Source organism: Notothenia rossii (genome assembly GCF_949606895.1).
Source record: "Notothenia rossii genome assembly, chromosome: 9".
Taxonomy (NCBI): Eukaryota; Metazoa; Chordata; class Actinopteri; order Perciformes; family Nototheniidae; genus Notothenia; species Notothenia rossii.
Window position 1 is genome coordinate 49,566,812 of NC_136907.1, and position 18,091 is coordinate 49,584,902.

Here is an 18,091-nt window from a genome sequence, read left to right on the forward strand (position 1 = left end):
CTCCCTAGCATCAGCACCTCCACACGAAAGAAGACGGCTGGGAAAGGATGCTCTCCGCGCCGCGAGGCTCACTTTCAGCTCGAGGACACTTCACGATGAGACGACACACCGAGAAAGGCTCGAGCGGCAGGGTATAGTCACCGCTTTCTCCACGCTCATGCTGCCTCGCTGCCTCCATTCATGATGCACCATTCATGCATCCACAAGAATGGAAGCACTTTGCGAGGAAAACATTAAAATAACCAGTTGTCTCGCTTTTATAAAACGCATCCTCGCGCGGCTTCTTTTCTTGTAGGTCAAGGTGATGAAGAGCCCGATTTTGTCTTTTGAGGGTGCCGCTCGAATGTAGGACTAATAATAAAGGAAAAAGCCAAGCAAACAAAAGACATCCAGCCCCCCTCCTCTGACGCACCTGGCTGCCCTGTCGCCACTTGACATGACAGCGCAGAGCCGGGAGCAGAGCAGCAGGATCAAGGGGCACCGACGTGCAGCCGGACGTGTGGACTCGACAAGGAGGGGAGCCTCCGGACGCACGGCGGAGACGCAGCAGCAGCAACCCAGGGGAGGTCGGATTGCAGTTCCCGGGGACGAGCGCCAAGGGCAGTGCGGCAGTCAGCAGGCAGACCGGGGGGAGGAGGCTGCGGAGATCTGTGATACTTCCCCCCCAGGCCCCACTGCGCTCTCACCTCCATATCATCCTGAGCACATCATGCTGGACGCTTTTATGTTAGATGAGTGCTGACTGTGATACTCCCCATCATTTCTCTACACCCTTTTCCCAACTAATGATGTGCAATTAAAAGATCTGCTCTCCAGGCAAGGGTGGACCCCGGTGGGGACTGATGTGCATACTGGCCAGGTATCATCTGCTCCCTTCTTCTCTGGTTTTGCTCATTTTGCTTGTCGTCTGCAGTATGGGCTGTATTCAGAGCATCGCATGCAAGCCCCGCATCAGACGGGAGAACATTGTGGTGTACGAGGTTTCAGCCTCCATCGACCAGTGTCCCACCATCATCGAGGAGAACTCACCGATTGTGCTCCGCTACAAGACGCCTTACTTCAGGGCCTCGGCAGGGGTTGTGATGCCTCCAGTGCCCCGCAATGAGACCTGGGTGGTGGGCTGGATCCAGGCTTGTACCCAGATGGAGTTCTACAACACCTATGGGGATATTGGCATGTAAGTTATCAACTTTTTACCACTGAAGGAGTTATTGTGTGTGCACACCTCCCTCACATGACCCTGCACCTGCCCAAGGAGAGCACCCTCTCACTTTGTCCTCTCCTGTCCCTTCCACAGGTCCAGCTGGGAGCTACCAGAGCTGCGAGAGGGTCGGGTGAAGGCCATCAGCGACTCTGACGGTGTCAGCTACCCCTGGTACGGTAACACCACCGAGACAGTCACCCTGACCGGACCCACGTCCAAACCGTCCCGCCTGACGGTCAGCATGAACGACAACTTCTACCCCAGTGTGACCTGGGCGGTGCCCATCAGCAACAGCAACACGCCCATGCTGACCCACATCACCAGGGACCAGAGCTTCATCACCTGGCTGGTGGCCATGAACTCCGTCACCAAGGTAGGGGAAAATACACAGAGAGCAGCAAAGTATGGAGATGTTTGCTTGCTTTGAACTGACCGTAATGTAGTTATCTCTTCCTGCACTTTTATTTTCTGGTGTAAAGTTACAAAGTATGTCATCTTTGGCTTCAACTCTGCAGAATAAAGCCTATGCGGTGGATGTGCATCACAATGCTCACAGTATTCATGTGTTGTCTTTGTGGAATAGTTATACTTTTAAGGCTATGAGGAGAAGGTTGTCAGAATAGCTTTACCTAACGTTGGGCAATAAGAGCCAAGCAAGTCCCCAAGGGGACTGAAAACTCATAGTAAAATACTTTTCTGAGAAAGATATTTACCAAAGCCACAGTAATACATAATTTATTAGGATGCACTTTAACTATATCTATTAGTAGTAGATGACAAAATAAACAATCAACTTGACCGGCTTCAAAAATACACTCATGTACTTAAAATACACTGCGGCCTGCATACATACAGGAAAACAAACATCATTCTTTCATGCACTGATCATTTTTTTGAGTTTCGCCAATAGATTCCATATCATATATTACAGGCTATTATATATATATATATAGTGCAAAGAAAATATCTAAAATACATATTTGTGTGTTTGTTTTTCTTTTTGTGTTAGTATAGTTCTCCTAAATTCACCCTAAGTTATTATTAGTAATTGCCTCATATACATACTTAGCATAACATTTAATTAAACTCGTAATAATTAAAATAATTAGCTTAATAGAAGCAGTATACTAGGGAAGATAAATACAGTATATATTAGCGATTTCGTTCACCCCATTCTTCTGTGTAGCGTTTTGCTAAATGAATGATAAAGAAATACAAACTTAAACTCAAGCCACAAACATACACCAACATTTTGACATTAGGGTTTGTTCATGTATCATTTATAGCTACATGTATTTCTTTCATTAATGCCTCATTTGCAATCAAACAATTCAAAAACTTGAAATTCAATAAAATATTGTCTCTTTACCTGTATTCATCTGTAGCGTCTCCCCTTAAGTACAATACAGTGCAAAAGTACTCCATAACAAACAAGTCACACAAGTACAAGTCCTACATTCAACATTCTATAGCTGATATTTCCTCTCCTGTAGTGTAATAGGTGTTTGTGAATGTAAATGGTCTGCAAAGGCTAAAATCCGTGTGGGCTCTGGTTTCAGACAGAAGGTGAAAATAGGTGCTGCAGCACAGACAGTATGAGAAAAATAAAGAGCTTCTTGAACAGTAGATCATGGAAACATGTCACCGTAGAGGCACACAATACAAATGAAATTGAAAATGACCATAAAAGGGCCCCTTTAACGTCTTCCCTTGATATTACGCTGCTCTCTTGCAGGAGCGCATTGTGCTACAGACGGTACGGTGGCGGATGCGTGTGGACATTGCCGTGGAGCCCGACATGCCTCTGGGCTCTCGGTCCTCGTTGGTGGGGCGTCCCTACCAGGAGCAGCCGCACATTCTCAACTACCAGGAGCCCATCCCTCCCAACGCACTGGGGAGGCCCAACGCCAACGACGCCCAAGTGCTGATGTGGAGGCCGCGGAGAGGGGCGCCACTAGTGGTCATACCGCCAAAATAGGAGTTTGGATTGGTTGCAAAGACAAATTGTTTCCTCTTGCAGAAAAGGTGATGAAGCCTATCACAGAAGAGATTCCCTGATGCCAGCTCTCACTGAAAGATTGAAGTGGACCATGAAAACAAGCCAGAATGGATATTGCACTGCACCGTATCAGAAATGGAAGTCGACTAAAAACTAGTAACAATGGCCCAGGTGGCATCAATGGCTTTTTTGGCCCCAGATCAGTTTTGGACTCCTTTAAAGAGTTCTGCCTGCTTTTTAGCCAAGAAGGGACGCTGTTTTTAGACTGCATCCTGCATCCTTATGTAGATCTTATTGCATGAGAGCGTGAGAGAGACACAAAGCTGTCCTTGAGATGTTTAAGCATTTGTTTTGTACATTGATACCTGAAGACATTTTGATTGAAAGTCAGCCAAAAAAAAGAAAAACACAGACCCTGCGGGCTGGTTAAACCTCTTCAGTGCCAACAAAGGCCTTCGACACACTCAGTTCCAGAGTTACCAGATGTATTCAGATAATTTAACAGAGACAAAGTATTATATGAGTCTTTTTAGGGTTAAGATTAACACATGCATCGATCAGATTGTATTAAGAGCACCCACCTTGCATAAAAGTCTGGAAGCAAAACCTGCTGGAGTTTTCCCTGGAGTTTTTTTAATACACCATACTTATGCACACACATATTTTCAACTACATCGTGCAGCGGATATTTTATTTATATGGATGACAAACTATATCAGAAAGCAGGTAGACCACATGAAATAAGTCATTTCAGCTAGGCCTTCAACAAGTGCGGTGTATATGACTTGTAATGGTGCCATACCACAAATGTAAGCATAGCTGGGAATGAGGCCAAATTGTACTCAGACTTAAAGGGAAACTACTCCCCCCACAAGATAGTCCTCACACCTTGTTGTTAGCAGTTTTATGCAGGACATTTGTTTTCCTACCTTATCACCGCACAAAAGGAAGCATACATCTAATCATGGAGGCTCCTATTAGCTAATCTTTAAAGAGCTAACGCTAGAGCCGAGGAAGATGGCATTACAATTTTCATCTTGCTTTCTCCAGCCTCTGTTCAATAGCATTATCACGATTATTTTTGTGTAGTGATAAAGTAGAAAGAAAAAAGTGACTTCATAAAACTGCTCTCAACAAGGTCTGTGGATTATCTCTATTAACCCGTTCATGTATTCTGGAAATATGTATTATTGTTGATTTTGTCAAATGTAATTATTGGTGTTTTGAGACCACAAGCGCCAACTAGTTCCATTAAACTGCATTCACATGACTAGTCGTAAAACAGCTCTGCGCTGGCGTTGCCGTTGTGTTTCTAAAGAGAGCCCGGTGCTGCCAGACTCAGCTAAAGAGCCATCTTCGGTGTCGCACACTGCTCAAACTTGTCGCTGAGCAGTCAAAGTTCAAATGATTAAAATTTTGAAATTGTTACCACTGACCTTTCGACATGCAACCAATCAGATGAAAGCTGTATGTAGGGGCCCAAGCTAACAGAGAAGGTGTCCATAGAAATGAACCGCGCCCGACCGCTTGGTGAGCAAAGAGGTGATCCTGTATCATGTGAATGCAGCTTTATACTGGATGAGGCAGTTACTCTATGGTGGGTATCTCCAAAAATCACCATCCAATACCTAAATAGTCCAGACTGATAGCACTGCAGGTAAGAGGGGAAATATGTTTTTTATATATTGGGGTGAACTGTCTCTTTAAGGTAGATTGGATGTGGCTCTAATCAGGACATGTTGCACTACTAAGCAACATAAATCTTCCTACGATCAGGGACTTAATGTACTCCTAATAGTTTCCTTGAATTAAACCAGACTGCATTTTGAAAATGATTGAATTAGTAACATTCTTTATCCCTGGTCCGTATGAGGTCAGCTTCTCCTCATATCGTATTATTTTGCAGTAGGCGGCTGCTGATAATCGCAGATGAATTTCCTGTGTCGTGCTCGGTCCAGTGGCTCGTGCTGGGCTCGGTCCAAAGCTCTGCCTGCCACTCCACACAGGAGTCACATGACTCATCCTCCATCTGTGCTTCTCTCCAGGTTCACACCTCACCTTCCCAATCTGCCTGCTCCTATTCTCCCCTGTCTGTCCACCTCCTCACACACACTCTCCATCCAAACACACTCATTTGCTCTGACTATGCAAAGATTATCTGTGACTGTAAAAAAGGATAAAATAGGGAAAATATGTATTTTTGTTCATCTGCCTAAATCTGTTTTTTATTTGTCAGGGTCATTGTTGAATAAAAATTGTAAATGTAAAGTACTCAAAGAGGTTAAAATAGGTTATATTGATTCATTTGTCGCTGCACCACAGCTCTTTCAGCCATCTGTTGCTATAGAGACTGCATTGGTTTTCCCAACGTGCTGCAACTGGAGCTGGAAAAAAAAAGGATCAAAATATTCAACACACAGTGTTGATGTATCCATTCACTTAACTTTGAAGTATGAAAAAAAGATCAAGGCAGAGCCGGCTGTTTCAACATAAAAAAAGGTGCCTTAATTTATTCATTTGTTCTCACACAAAGACCTTTATTTGCATTTCATTTAGATCAGAATGAGTGCTTTTGATATAAATGCTCAGACTGTGAGCAGCAAGATCAACGCAGCCATATCTCATCATATCTCATCTCATTTTCAAAAGGACATTCAGCATCTTTGACCTCATTCCACCACTAGATGGAAGCTCTGTCGAGGAGTTTCCTCCCTCTGAGGCATGAGCTGTTCGCACCATGAATACCCTTTTTGTTTAGTATAAACCCCTTTCCCTTCATCCCATTACATTTAAATACATTACCAGTATATTTAAATATATAAAATAATAGTTTTCAAATATAAGACATGGTTTAATCGTAATCCCTGTAAATTGCATTAACAATTTCATTTCCATAACTTTTATTCTGTCATTCACACTCTTGGTGAGATTACTTTAGAAATGTATTAGGTATAAGATGTAATAAGTAATTTAACGATTTTGATAGCTTGAGCTAATTAATAACACACAAGCATTGTAAACCTTAGTAATCAATAACATTTTAAAACTCATTCAATAAAAGGGTTCTTTCTTAGTAATTGTTACTGATTACAATTGCATTTATTTTGTTATTTAATTAAATAATTGCATGTCACGAGTTACTCCTGAACACTAGTTGTGCAGACAATGAGTTTTACTGCCAGTGTCCGTTCACATGGAAAGTTATCTCCACCTTAGGCTTACTTTCTGTTAGTATTAAATAAGAAAAAGATATTTCATATTATTGACCCCCATCTTTTGTACAAAGCAGCATTCAGTCAGGAAACTGATGGAGAACATCCAGCCCCAGCAGCCTCCATTTGTAGATGTTTGGCAGTGCCAGGTTTGATCATTTCCATATTTCTGGCTTGAATAATTCCTGCACGCCATACTTAATGTCACAGTTCATAGATTCCGGAAGGGTCTTTGTCAGGTGGCAGACGTCACTCCTCTCTTGTAGCACACTTCACAGAGGTCTTAGGCTTAGACTTTGATGGCGCTGTCGTTAGCAGGTTTGCGCTCGCTGCTGTAGAGAAATGTGGCGGCAATAACCAGCATTGCCCCCATGAAAAATAAACTACGAGAAAGGTGGGAACAGAAAAAAAGAGAGAACAAAATAAAAGCATTAAAAGTTAATATAAACAAATAATAATTGTGTGGTCATATCATGTCATGTTAAGAGGTCTATGCTAGCAGCTCCGTGACTCTTCGGCCCGTCCACACTACAGCTTCGACAGCTTCAAAAAAGGTTTCCAACGCGTTTGCCCAATTACTTTGAATGGGGTGACGTCACGTTGCCTCACTTTTCGCCGAACTGAATTGTGGGTAGCAGAGCGGAGCTTTCCTGGCGTTTTCAGGCTGCCGGAGACGCCGGAGTAGCCAGCGTCAGCCAATCAAATCCCGTTTATGCAAATCTGACAGTTCAAGCGCTAGCCAATCAAACCACGTGCAAGCTGGGAGAGCCAGACCGCAGTTCATTTCCTCATATTCCAAACGAGAAATTACGGTAGCAAATCACCCGGTTCTTTACGACCAGAACTATTTACTGGGATACAAACCGGAGGAACCAAGAATGGAGGGAGGTGGCAGAGACAGTGGGTGAAACTGGTAGGTTTTCGCCTGTTTGGGGAGTTTATATATATATATATATTGCTCGCATAAAATCCCCGGGGTTTTTTGCTTTGTATGCCGGGGGCGGGACATTCATGTGATTGGTTGTTGGTCGCGGGGCTCGAATAAATTCCCCAAGCTTCAGACACGCCCAGCTTGAAGCTTTTTTTGAAGCTATAGTGTGGACGGGGCTTGTCGATAATTCGAGCGAAATGCTAACACCAGAATGCTAACATGCTGACAATGCTTGGATGGTATAAATGTCATGTTGTTAAGTAGGTATCACGTTTCCATTGTTCACCATCGAATGGCATGTCATTCTTTTTTGAATGCTCATTGTACCCATGTGGCAAACTCTGGGGCAATGAGGAAGTGCCACAAACTGCAGTTCATCAATTGGCCGATAGGCGATGGCGGCAGAAAGGATCAATTTCCATAGACCCCATGTTAAAATGCCCAACTTTACAGCAGAAAAAAACATGTTTCTGCCCCTGGATGCAATAAAAATTATTCGGGATATAGTTAGATTCCACCTTCATGATTATGAATTGGTGAGTGAATTGTTTTATAACGCGACCCTTTTATTTATATTAGGTCTTAAAGCTTTTGCATAAATTAGGGCGTGGTCACCTTGATGGACACTGAGGCACATTGAGGCTCACTGTCAGCTAACAGCAACTTGTTCACTCTGCTAGGCTACAACGTTAGCTAGTCGTAGTTACTGTACTTGATTGATATATATTAGGGCTGTCAAACGATTAACATTTTTAATCAGATTAATCACAGCTTAAAAAATTATTAATCATGATTAATCACCATTCGAACTATGTCCAAAATATGCCATTTCTTTATATTGTTGTGGGAATGGAAAGATAAATGAAAGAAGGCGGGTATATCCATTTCACATACAGTATACGTATGTTTATTATAACTAAGGCAACATATGAGTGGACAAATATGCTTTATGCAAATGTTTGTTTATTATCATTTGATCAATGACAAATATACTCATGAATATTAAACATAACAACCTCTGAACATTACAAATATCCGCCTCAATTCAACCTGGAACCTCTCTCATACAATACAACAATACAATGCAGGGACTTCGCCACTCTATTCCCTCCCCTTCCGGTGGACCTCCATGGGACCTTATTTCGAAAAAATTATGTATGGAAGTCAATGGAGAGAGAAAGATTATCTTTCGATCCCGTTTGAATTGTGCCACGAATTACACATATGATGTTTGTCAATTTAAAAGATAATTTTGCAAGTCAAAAAAAAGAAATGTGTCGTAAAACTGTGAAGTAACACATTGTTTGTGTGAAACGCTCAATGAACTGCATCTCTGGTCTCCCACAACAACACACGTCACCAAGATGGCCGTGACTGTCTTGTCAACAAAACGATTGACTACCCTCACTATCACCACAATGAAACACGTCCAGAATAATATCATGCAAAGCTGCCTGCCTGCCTTCCTTTGATTCTCTCTGAACTGCCTGGTCTTTTTAATGTTTAATGTCAATCATTTGTGCAGATAGCATGAAGTACAAAAGATCGGCGATCACCGATGCTAGCGTTAACATTTCTCCCTCGGGCTTAAATTGTGTATTATAGAATGATCACACAGGTGACAGTACTCTTCAAAGGGTTCACGAAATATGACTACTACTATTACTGTTTAACATTTTGGGTTACTTAATGTTACCTCATATTAAGGCTAATAAAAAATGACAAGGCTGTAATGCTAACTAACGTGCTAGCTACTAGCTAGGTAGCTAACTTGATCCAGCCACTCCTGGTCCTTTCATCAGACGGGAAGCGAAAGAACGAGCAAGACCCATTGCTGGTATGATAACAACCTGGTACTAAGCACACAGGCATCTTGTTAAAGTTATCTTATCTTAGCCAGCGACATATAGATAGATTCTATCTATATGGCGCTGATCTTAGCTATCTCTTATTGGAGGAAAACAATTGTGATATCACTTACGCGACTCTGGGATTTGTAGTCTTTCTAGTTGCGTATTTTTCACAGTCTTATATTTCAACAGTTTTACAACAAACTGTGACTTTTTTGACATGGAAATTATTTTTTTAAGATTGACAAACATCATATGTGTAATTCATGGCACTATTCAAACGGGATCGAAAGATACTATTTCTCGCTCCATTGACTTCAATACATTATTTTTCCGAAATAAGGTCCCATGGACCGGAAGTAGATGGGCGTGACTTCTATTGACCTATTTGGATAAGGCTGGAGCAGGTGGGATTAGACTCTGACGTCGCTGTCAAGCTTTAGTGGCCGACTCCGCCTACTAAGGGCTTCTCTGCAACTCTGCAGAATCCTATGGGTGACGTCACGGACACTATGTCCATTTATATGTACAGTCTATGATTGTACCGTAACCATAGAAGTCCAAAAAGCATCCCATTGGGCCGAAAGCCAAATACCCAGGCATAAACCCTTCCATTGTTCCAAAGGCTCATAGCTCATAAATACTAAATATACAGTGGGTTAAGCCAATATGAAAAGCCGTTCTATAGTTGTTAGATATTTTTGTCAATACTTCAAAACAACAAAGTCGTTGAGCTAGATGAAAAATCACAGCATCATAAAAGTATGATACATTACCTGGGAACCACAAATGTCTGTATTTCAGTTTCAACGGACATACTGCAGTGTTTTCCTTAAACCCACACCTCTAGCATTAGTTAGGCATATTATGAGTAATTATTCTCAAATCCAAAAATGTAGCCTTGAGGGACTGTGGGTGAGCAGCATGATGTGTTTACCTTGTAGGGTTGAAGTCCTCCAACAGGAAGTATGAAATGAGTGTGGACACAATGATGGACAGAGAGGTGGCGAATCCTTTGAGGATGTTGTCTGCATATTTAATGACCACCGCTATGACCAACCCACCCAGGGCCTGCACGAAGAGAGTTTCAAATTACTCTAAACAGTGTACACTGAATTCATTTGATGACATTTCGATGAATGTAAGAATGAGAGAAATATAATGATCAAACCTGCAAGGCAACAACTGTGCAGGTTATGGTGTTGTAACCCTGAAACATTCCCGATTCTCTAACCCTCTCGCCATCATAAACTGTCATTCCTACAATACCGAACACAAAGCCAAACAACCCTGAGGAGAAAAAGAGAGTAAATTGGTCATATTTTAGAAAGCAAGTGTTATCGGTTTTCCTCCTTTGACATCCCCACTCTGCTCTGCCTGGAATACTGATAGACCTACTTTAGCTTGTTGCTAAAGTAAGGCTATGTGCTAGCTAGCTACTGCTGTTAACTAGTTAGCTGTTAATTCAGTTAACCGGCTTCTGTTCTACTTTTCACATCTCACATAAGAGTTTTGACTGCCAGGAGGAAAACATTTACAGACCCAGGGTGGGGTCTGTAAATGGCGCCAGTGTCAAAGCTAACTTGATAGGTTTTCAGGATTAGCTCATGCTCTATTGTCGGCATGTGTTTAGCTTTTAAATCATAAGAAATACTTGTATAGCCTTAGCTCTAATAATTCCTTTTAGAAAACGTATAGAGAAATAACAGGAAAAAAAGAAAAAAATGAGGACAGTTAAACAGGATAACAGTGTAATAATGAAAAGAAATTCATCAAAAAGTCTATCCCTTAACTTTCTTCAAGGGAACTTTATTATTATGCTCGATTCATCACAAAAGACGGCCATTTTTTAAATAACAACAACTAAAGTATAAGTTCAAAGATAATACTTGTTCAAATTTTATATTTGGATTTTATTTTAGTGCAACAGAATCACAACTATTCTAGGTTCAACGTGAACACGGAATTGACATTCATAGAGAGGTTCATTTGTATTATTTCATATTTTTTTGTTAGTTTCAACGTTTGTTAATTAACAATAAACAGTTGTTTAATATGGTTTAATAATTAATCTTTGTTGGTAAAACTCAGCCTCAAGGTGTCAAGGCTTAACAGAGTTTAACATTTACTAACACACACACACAAACACACACACACACACACACACACACACACACACACACACACACACACACACACACACACACACACACACACACACACACACACACACACACACACACACACACACACACACACACACACACACACACACACACACACACACACACACACACACACACACACACACACACCAGTGAGTATAATAGTGGGCCATTCCCACACCCACAAACGCCTCCCAGTGGTTGCTTCGCTTGTGAATTTTCATGGTCACAAAAATCATTGAATTGAGATTTTTCAACAGGAGGAAAAAAAGAGGAAAAGAGAGTACGTAATCTGTGATCTTTAATCTCCTGCCCTCTGCTCTGCCCCATAAACTGAGATGGCCTCATCACACCAACCTGTAATTAGGCAGTGAGAAAGTTGTCTGATCCAACTTTTGTTGTTCTGTCCCAGCCATTTGGGAACAAATAACTATTTTGAATTGTTTGTGAGACCATAAGGGTCAAATAACAGGGCAAGTCTGTAGCTGGAGAGACCAAGAGAGGGAGGGCCTTAAAGATGGAAATAAAAGCAGAGATTGACAAATATTTCTCTGAATCCAATTCAGTTTTGTTAAATGTTAGATTGACTTTCAAAGGGAACATTTGATTTCTTCTCTTATTAAATGTATCATAATTTCATATCAAATATAAAAACAAGATAAGAGAAGCTGTTATGATATAACATTTCACCAGATTGAGAATATGGTAATTTCAGTTTTGCTTTCCATAACCACCTTCTGGTGAAAGTCCTTTTTTTACACATTCATTCACATTATTTTCTAATTAGGCTATCCCATAACAGCATAGTATTGTTTTTCATCTTCTGAAGTAGTGTTGAGCCCTCATCGCAAAATAATACATAAATATTTAATATATATATATTTTATCTTCACAAGCATACACTACATTAGCTCCTTTAGTGTGAATGTAGAGTGGATGGGGAGTTTCATATGCACAACTGGCAAAGATGCTGCGATTAATGCATGACTAAAGAGGAACATTCAATAGAGGCTTATAAGAAGAGCCATTCTGCAAAGGTAACACAATTAGTGCTATTAGAAAAAACTGGAGTGACACCTCCTTATCTACTGTATGTATATGTATGTGTCAACATTAGGTATGACAGTGAAACATTAAAATGTCAGTAAGGATTTTATGATGCTGCACATTTATACTGGTTGAATTACACCTTAGATTGGCTCTACTAGTTTGATCTAACAGCTTAGCAGATATATAGCAGTCAAAGCTGTTTTTCTGGTACAATCTTCTAAAATAATAGTTTATGATGAGTACTTAAAAGCTGTAACTAAGGTATTTCTCAATCTTAATCAACCATTAATTAACCCTTAATAGTCCAATATTATCATTAAAGCCAACGTTTGTGTTGCCAGGTTGCCAAAATTCCCTTTCCCCAGCTTGAACTTTTCAGTTAAATGTGCTTTGTAGGCATGACAATTTAGAAGATGTGTTGCTACAATAAAGAATTTGTATTGAAAATTATTAAACCTTTTTATCAGTTAATGTTTGTGACCAAAATAACATGAATTTGTGTCCACGTGTGAGGACAGGCTGTTCTCATACAGTGTTCATTCAGTACTTACAGTATGCCTATGAAAAGTGGTGTGCTAATTCCTTTTCTCTAATTCTAACCAAGTTGTTTGGTTGCCTAAACAACCACTGCTCAGGTGCACTGTTTGCTTGTGTTACTGGATATTTTTTGAAGAACCCACAAAGACTTAAAAAAGAACTATGAGGATATGTTGGCCAAACACACACAGGTTGCTGCTCTTTGTGTAGCACTAAAAGGTTTGTGTCATTTAAAGCAAATGCACCAGCACTAAAAATGGTTTGACTTATTAAAAGGTAATGTACTTGCAGGATTATTTCTGTCTGAGTAAGGATCTTCATGGATGATTGCACTCTTTTTAAGTCGCCTGGATAAAAGCATTGTTAAATAATATGTAATGTTATGTAATATACTTCCTCACTGCAAATTGGGGTCCAGGTGTCCTGCTTTGTGTGGAACTGCTCCGAATTTTATTTTATCCAATGGCGGTGTAGAAATCAAGAGAGGGACTATTGCCTGCAGTCAGATGTCAATCAAGCAGCTCACACAAGGGCTCGCCAACCTGTCACCAGTCTCCTGACCTACACTGAGAAACGTTGACCTCAACTAAATGTAGAGTTAAAGTTGAACCTTTTTTATTTAAGGTTCAACTTTATATTATTGCTTTCAACTAACCTACAGTACAAACAATACAGTTATGTGAAATTTGTTGACATAATACATTTAATTAAAGTCAACGTTTCAGTTTTTCCAGTGCATGTCACGCCCTACTGGAACAAAGCAGTACAAGCTACCACTGCACCATGCACTTTTTAGCGGAGTATGATGGAAACTATTAAAAGAAAAGGATTTAATCATGTGTGAAGCCAGTGGTAGGCAAATCCCATGGAGTTTTTCTTTGCAATCTTGCATGGAGGTAATATGATTTGAAGCGACACACTACATGCAGGACTTAATTTCTAAACTAATGGTTTCAGTAGACGTTTTTATTCAATCTGTTTGTATGGAGATTATATCGAAATTGAAAATACCTTTCAGCGTCGCAGTAACTTGTCCCACATTGTCCCACACAAACATAGTCTTTGTCCCAGATTTGGCTTGTTGGAACCTGGTCACCCTACTGCAAAGAGGGCCCGGCCACCAAAGATTTCCTGGCTCCAAAAAGTTAAACACTTTCTTCCAAATAACAACCCCTCTCTGTCTCTTTTTGTCTATACATGTAGCACTTGAAGTAAATCAACATATTTTATGAAGATAATGTACTTGCTTGATTCTTGCACCTTTCTGACCTGTACCATACAATTAAATGCATACGCATAGCATCAGCTGATTAAATGTAATGTACGTTTACTCAACACATATAAGTCCCAAAAATACGGAGGCCTTGGTTACTCACCCAGCTGTATGTTTCGGACCCACACACTCTGCTTAGTCTCCTTGAGGATTTTCTCAAAGTAAACTCCAGCAAAGCCACTGGACAAACAGGCCGTGAGCACAGCCATCAGCCCCACAAACTGTGAGCCTGAAGACAGGATCGCCTGCTCAGAGTCCACTTCAGACTCTGTGGGCCACTGAGGAAGGGGAGGACAGAGAGAGTGCTTTACATGTGTATAACTCACTTATGACTTAAACATCTAAGAAGTCTATTAAGACATATTCCATGTTAATGAAGCAGATAATCAGAAAAACCTGTGTTTTCTCAAATTGCTCAGGGACTTGGTGTCGCTGGTACCTGCACTAGAGTGACTCCAGCCATGAGGAACAGTAGGGAGAGCCACTGGTACAATCCTAACCTCTTCCCCAGCATGGAGACAGAAAACAGTGCTGTGGTGAGGATCTTCAACTGGTACGTAACCTATGTAGAGAACGACAGAAACACACCAGTAAGATAGAAAGCAAGGTAGTCAGGTATGGACAGGGGAACATCAGTTAGATACAAGGATTGTGGATAAGTCAAAAAGAGTCTTTCGTCCTGAAGTCTTTTGTCCAGTTATTTCGGACTACTTGCCTGCATGTCTTAACGAAGGGATTTGACTCTTTCTGAAAATCTAGAGGTTTTCGGTCAAGAATCAAAGGTAGATATATTCTGTACAAGTTCGAACAATGCCTTAACAAGCAGAAGCCTCTGTTTCTGAAAAGTTTGAAATGCGAAAGTGCCTATTCTTTAGAATGGCCAGTCCAACTGTATGGAAGTCGATGAGAAGATTGCCCTGCTTCTGACTTGATGTATTGCCTCCATAAACACTTTCCTAATGTCTTTATGGTCTTAATGACTGGTTTCAAGTCTTGTTCCCTACAGGTGTTCATTTAGTTAATTATGGTGCCATTTAGAGGTTGGTTAAGGGTGGGACTAGCTTGTGATTGACAGGTCGTTACCACAACTTTGTGCGGTGCTGTTTGGGCGTTGTTATGGTTTCCTTCTTACAACTTTAACCCTTTCACAGTTTGTTTTCAGTCAATGGCAGTAAGTTGTAACATTTTGGTTGCACAACAAAATATTTTCTCTACCCTCTGAGGTCACTTGAGGTTACAAAAATCCAAGATGGCGATGGCCAAAACAGTTGTCTGCAAACCAAAGGGGTGAAATCCATGTATGTATGAGGAGAACTGGATGCAGTGTTGGAGGCGGTACCCCTTTCAATCCAGCCTGTCCTCCTACAAAAAATGACCATATAGGCCGATTGTTCGTTTATTCACAAATAATCCTCTCTGGAAAATCCTAAATTCTGGAATAGTTTGGCCATTAAAATGCTTTTTGATTCGATTTCTAGCGAGAAGTATATATTGTACTCTTAGAATCCACGTCCAGTCGATGTGTAGGATCTATAGTTTGATAAATATTACGAAGATGATTTGAGGTCTCGCCAGGAGAACGTGTATATGGGGCAGCTTCCATGTAAAGTTAGCGTGGGTGAAAACAGTTTTTCAGGGTTGGCAGGGAAACGGGGTTCAGGGGGAGTGGCTGTACCCGTAGGATAGAAAAGGGGGAAGTGACGTCTGACTCAGAGGTCGCGCAGCTGTGGAGAAGAACGTGTTGCCCACATTCTGTTACTGAGTTTAGGCTAGTTAGCTAGCAGGTTTATTGTTTTGGGTGCAGTCACTTTTGCCTCCACTTGCTGTTCAAATAAATGTTGAAAGAAAAAAGTAAATCTGTTTACAGTTCTGTTTCATATGGGTGTTGAGAGATGTATCCATAGATTTAGTCCCAATTTTGCTCTCAAAGTGCACCAGATTGATGCATTTAACTTCAACATTTAAAAAACAAATCTTCCCGGGGGAGCATGCTCTCGGACCCGCCTAGAGGAGGTGAGGTCCACCACCTGCCCACACCCCCTGTTAAATTGTCTCACATTTCTTACAGTTTGTGAAAAGGTCTTCTGATCAGGGCTTTATAAATAAATATCTACGGCAGATATGTAATATTTAAGGAAGCCGAACCGTGGATTACAATGCCATTATGTGATGACTTCCAAAGAGAAAAGCAAGAACACTCGGAATAAAGTATTATTTTATTTTTAAAAAATGTTTTTCCGATTTCATATCGCATAAACACCATTTACCAACATGCATTGCGGCTAAAATAATCGATGTTTTAGCCTATCAAAACCTCTGAAAAAAGAAAGGTGTCTCTCAGAATCAAAAGAGAAAAACCTATGGGAAAAACACAAAAGCATTGTACACAATTTAAACCAATAAATGTCGTATAATTAACAAGGATAAACTGATGTTTTTTAGTGGATGAGTACTGCAGATATCTGTTAAATCATTTGATCATTGGTTTTATAATGAAAATGTCGAGACCGGAAATACTGTTTTCAACCCGTAACTTTACATGGAGGCTGCCGCATACCTCAAATCATCTTCGTAATATCTATCAAACTATAGATCCTACATATCGACTGGACGTGGATTCTAACAGTACAATATACACTTCTCGCTAGAAATCTAATCAAAAAGCGTTTTCATGGCAAAACTATCCTACAATTTAGGATTTTACAGAGAGGATTATTTGTGAATAAACGACCATCTTTAACGTGGAGCACTAGAGGGCGAAAACTTTAAAACGTAATTATAGGATGTATTAAGCACTTGAACAAACAACATATTTGGTCGTAATAAGGGCCTGAACAATCGGCCCATTTGGTCGCATGAGTTGGAGGACTTGTTGGTTCAATCCTATAAGAGTTGCTCAGTGGGGCATTATGCCAAAATGGCCTGACTCTGAAGAGCATGTCATTACGTTTCGCCTAAGCCCCGCGTCCAATCTGCAACGTCAGTGCCGATCTTTGCTCAGTCAAATTAATGGAGAGAGAAAATCACTCGGATTTGGCTTGTAGCGCCTGTCACAACTATTGGACCCTGATGGCTTAAATAAGAGCTATTCCTCTCTTTATTAATGAAAGTAAATTGGAAAAAGTATTTTTGGGACCAATGCATCACAGACTGACACATAAGTTGTAGTACCACCATTTGGGCACTCCAAACATTTGCTTTGACATCCAGCGCACTTCCTGGGGGCTTGGTAAAATCATCTTAAAGGTCCTCTAGTTATATACAGTCCAAGATACATCAAAATCAATATTTAACAACACCAACAGTTTTGAAGTGTGTGTAAGTTGCTTTGGACAGCTAAATGACATGTTGTTAATTTACACAAACCTCTGCCTGCTATCTCCACCTAAAGATTCCAGTCGCCATCAAAACATAGACAATGTTTTTTCCCCACAGACACATACCAAGCACTGTAAAAGTGTTACAAAGTAAGGCAACAAAGTAAGGCAAAAGCCAAACCATACACTGGAAAAACTGAAACATTGACTTAAATTAAATGTATTATGTCAACAGATTTCACATAACTTTATTGGGTTAGTTGAAAGCAATAATATATAACTGAAGTCCTTACAAGTGAACCCACACTCACACACTCCTGGTGAACCTGAGGCAGCTCATTCATGAGTTACCTGATACGTGGCTGCATCCAGGTTGGACAAGGCAACATAGAGCAGATTGTTCTGCAATGTGTAGATCCCCGCAGGAATGGCCAGCTTCAGGGTCTCCACGGGCTTGTTCACAATCTCCTCCTTCAGCAGCCGCACACTGAAATCTGGCAGACAGAGCGTCTTTAGATGGGACCACCCGGGATTGAAGAGAAACAGTTGGTAA

General features: G+C 40.9%; 2 protein-coding genes across 2 annotated transcripts in view; one reads left to right on the forward strand and one right to left on the reverse strand.

The window, feature by feature from the left end:
* On the forward strand, positions 1-5,474 carry fam78ba (family with sequence similarity 78 member Ba). The gene is made up of 3 exons (XM_079647991.1): positions 1-1,177; positions 1,298-1,577; positions 2,940-5,474. Exons 1-3 carry the CDS (start codon positions 843-845, stop codon positions 3,180-3,182), a joined length of 858 nt encoding a protein of 285 aa, XP_079504117.1. The 5' UTR covers positions 1-842; the 3' UTR covers positions 3,183-5,474.
* slc35a3b (solute carrier family 35 member A3b) overlaps positions 3,404-18,091 on the reverse strand; it is a 24,847-nt gene continuing 10,159 nt past the window's right edge. Inside the window, exons 4-9 of the mRNA XM_079647979.1 lie at positions 17,890-18,032; positions 14,661-14,783; positions 14,325-14,499; positions 10,368-10,486; positions 10,134-10,267; positions 3,404-6,798 (exon numbers count right to left, since the gene is read on the reverse strand). Of these exons, the coding sequence (XP_079504105.1) occupies positions 6,705-6,798; positions 10,134-10,267; positions 10,368-10,486; positions 14,325-14,499; positions 14,661-14,783; positions 17,890-18,032 (788 nt within the window). The 3' untranslated portion in view covers positions 3,404-6,704. The remainder of the gene's footprint in view (positions 6,799-10,133; positions 10,268-10,367; positions 10,487-14,324; positions 14,500-14,660; positions 14,784-17,889; positions 18,033-18,091) is intronic.